The 3,076-nt window shown below is 32.0% G+C and overlaps 1 protein-coding gene across 1 annotated transcript; it reads right to left on the bottom strand.

The window, feature by feature from the left end:
• Positions 1-1,710: 1,710 nt before the first annotated feature.
• LOC138872452 (uncharacterized) lies at positions 1,711-2,766 on the bottom strand. Its single transcript, XM_070150479.1, has one exon. It carries the CDS (start codon positions 2,764-2,766, stop codon positions 1,711-1,713), a length of 1,056 nt encoding a protein of 351 aa, XP_070006580.1.
• Positions 2,767-3,076: the final 310 nt, after the last annotated feature.

The raw sequence follows: 3,076 nt of genomic DNA, 5'->3' as shown, positions 1-3,076 counted from the left end.
TATCCAGTAGAGTCCTTCTTATCGGTGTGTTGTCGACCACATCTATAAGTTGGAGGCTACACGGACATTTAGGAATGTTACCCTTCTTCAACACTCCATATCGTGCGATAAAGCGTGACTATAAGATTGTTTTCTAACTCGTGCGTTGAGATTCAAGGTAAGTTTAAACGCTATTTCATCTATTTCAAGTAGTGTTGTCATATGGCATGACCAATGGGAAAAGGCATGAATATTAAGGAGATGGCATATGTATCATGTTGAACGAGTGGTACGAATATATTTTGTAAGTAGTTTGTGGCAAGCGGAATTAACCTTGAAAGTTCTTTTGTATTTTCTCCTATATACTCTAAGTATTGGATATCTTGGGTCTTTTGATACCAATTTTGTAAGTAGTTTGTGGCAAGCGGAATTAACCTTGAAAGTTCTTTTGTATTTTCTCCTATATACTCTAAGTATTGGATATCTTGGGTCTTTTGATATTCTTCTATATTTTCTTTTAATAATTTAGACAATAAATTTATATTTTCTAAAGTTTGTAACTAGTGCTTGATATATTCGTAGTTGATCATTAATCTGAATATAAGTCTAGTTCATATAAATCTAAGATATCTATTTCTTCTGATAGAATTAGTTCTGTATATCCTTGTTCCATTATGTTAATTATTTCAAAAGAAATTAAAGTATCGTAAATTTTTCTTCTAATGTCGTTATTAAGTTGGTTCAAGGTATATAATATGAGTATTTTGTAATCATTATTGTTATCTAGTAAATAAGTGTGGTTGCTCATAAGATTATTATTTTTCCTTATTCTTATCATGTGCTTACTAAACATATTCCCTCTAACCTCTTTGTTTATCATAGAGTTTATCAATTTTTAATAAGTTATACTGAACAATCTTTTCTGGTCACTACCATGTTTTTCTTGCTTCAATCATTTACCCTAACAGCGCCTCAACTCTGTCTACTCCCCTAAACGGCTTCCATGCCTACCGGTTTCGACCTTAGGATGGCATAGTCTGGGCTTAACTACTCTCAGCATTATTAGACATGGCAAACTTTCTCAAGATGTTCTTTATAACAGTACTATAACATGATAAACAGTTATGATATTCAAGAGATTATAAGGAATATAAAAGTTTAGTTAGACATGATTATGAATAAACTTACCTGATCTTGTAACTCATTTGAATGTTCCATAGTTGTTAAAGAGACTTGTATATAACTCAGATATTTCTTATAAGAGAGAGAAGATAAGAGAGAGAAGGTGAGGTTGTGTCCTCTCTTCCTCAGATATACAAACTATATATAGAAAGCTTTAAACGACTCTTACTGTTTACAAATGACTCTTCATGAACGACCTTTACTGTTCATGAATATGACTCGTACTATTTACTTTACGACTTTTTACATGACTCTTCCTATTCACAAACGACTCTTCATGAACGACCTTTACTGTTCATGAATATGACTCGTACTATTTACTTTACGACTTTTTACATTGTCTTGTTTGCAATAGTTGTCTTCCTCCTTTGTCTTTAGGCTGATATCTTCATTCCAGTTGTACTTCTGGTACATGATTATCTTCTGTGTTGCATTTTGAACATATATTATTTGGGTATTTGTGCCCTACTAATTTACAGTATCTTGTCAATAATTCATTGGAAATAAATCCTTTCTTTAGTGCTCTTGTAGTTGGTTGTGTCTCTGGTTTTAGTAATGATAAAATCCATTTTTGACTTCATCCATATCTCCTTGTCGTAGTTCTCTTGAATTCGCATATATCATTAGTTGATCTCTTGAGTAGTAGCTCCAAATAGCATTTTCTTGTAAATAATTGTTGGCTAGTTCTTGGATAATAGTTGCTATTCCAATTATCCTTTTGTTGGCGTAAAAGCCTGGTATCTCGATTTTTGGTATTACTGGTTGTTGTTCTATTTCTTCTGGTATTATCATATCTCGTGTCAATCCTATTTTTACAACTTGTATAATAGGTTTTATTTCATCGTATAGTATCTCAGTTGGTGCTGTATAGAATTTTATAAAAAATAGGTTTCCTTTTGTAATTTTAAATGTAATAAATGCTATATATAGTTTTGGTATTCCACTTATCTCTTCTCCATCATAGGTATATACTGTGCTAAGTAATCCGTAATTGTAACATGTTTTTACTAAATTGGCTCTAGTTTTTGGCTGTGCAATAAGTCTATTATATCCTTGGAGTTTTTGGGTTATATAGTCCTGTGTTGGATCTGTTGTAGCAGTTGCTCTGGGGTTAAGGTTTAGAAATGTTTGGATTTTGTATATATTTTCAATATAGGTCTGGGTAATATGGTTGTATATTTTTTTATTTTGGTGTAAGCTGTTGGCATAAGTTGAGGTTTGTGGTGTCGTAACTATTGTTTCTTTTGACCTTTTCGGAGTAATTGGTTTATCAAATATGTTATTTAAATTGACATTGGTATGTGGCTTCTTGTTAACTTGTTTACTTGTACCTGCAGCTGTATATAAACAAGCTTTGTTATGGGTTTTTTGGAGTTTCCCAACGTCTCCTTCTAACTCTGGAAGTTTTGAGTCTTCCGATCGGCTTAGCTCCGCATCTTTATAGTCATGCTGCTGACTTGGCTGACTTTTCTCTACCTGTTGTAATCTTTTTCCCATACCATCCATTTGTAAAGATAGAGTAGTAAGGATTGCAAATATATCTTTTGTTTCTTGGCTTTCATCAGTTTGGGTACCTTTGTCTTGATAGGTAGTCTGCAATAACATTATTGTCAGTCCTTATTACTTCAATTGTAAATGTAAAATTTTGTATATTTAATACAAGCCTTCTTATTTCCTTCGTAGTTACTGAATCTTGTACTTTCCGTGTTATCCACTATTTTACTTGTGTATTATCTGTTCTTACAATAAACTTGTTATAAACAATATATGGCTCAAATGCTAACAAACATTTATATAATCCAAATAGTTCTTTCCTATTTATCTCCCATTTTAATTGTGGCTCTGTGTATGATCCTGAATAATATCTACAATAGTGTTCAATCTTTTCATTATCATATTTATATTTTAGAACTCC

This window comes from Nicotiana sylvestris, chromosome 1, assembly GCF_000393655.2.
Source record: "Nicotiana sylvestris chromosome 1, ASM39365v2, whole genome shotgun sequence".
Lineage (NCBI taxonomy): Eukaryota > Viridiplantae > Streptophyta > Magnoliopsida > Solanales > Solanaceae > Nicotiana > Nicotiana sylvestris.
This window is presented reverse-complemented; position numbering and strand designations above follow the sequence as displayed.

Coding starts and splice junctions, on each gene's coding strand:
- LOC138872452 (XM_070150479.1), bottom strand. CDS start 2,766: ATGTTATTGCAGACTACCTATCAAGACAAAGGTACCCAAACTGATGAA.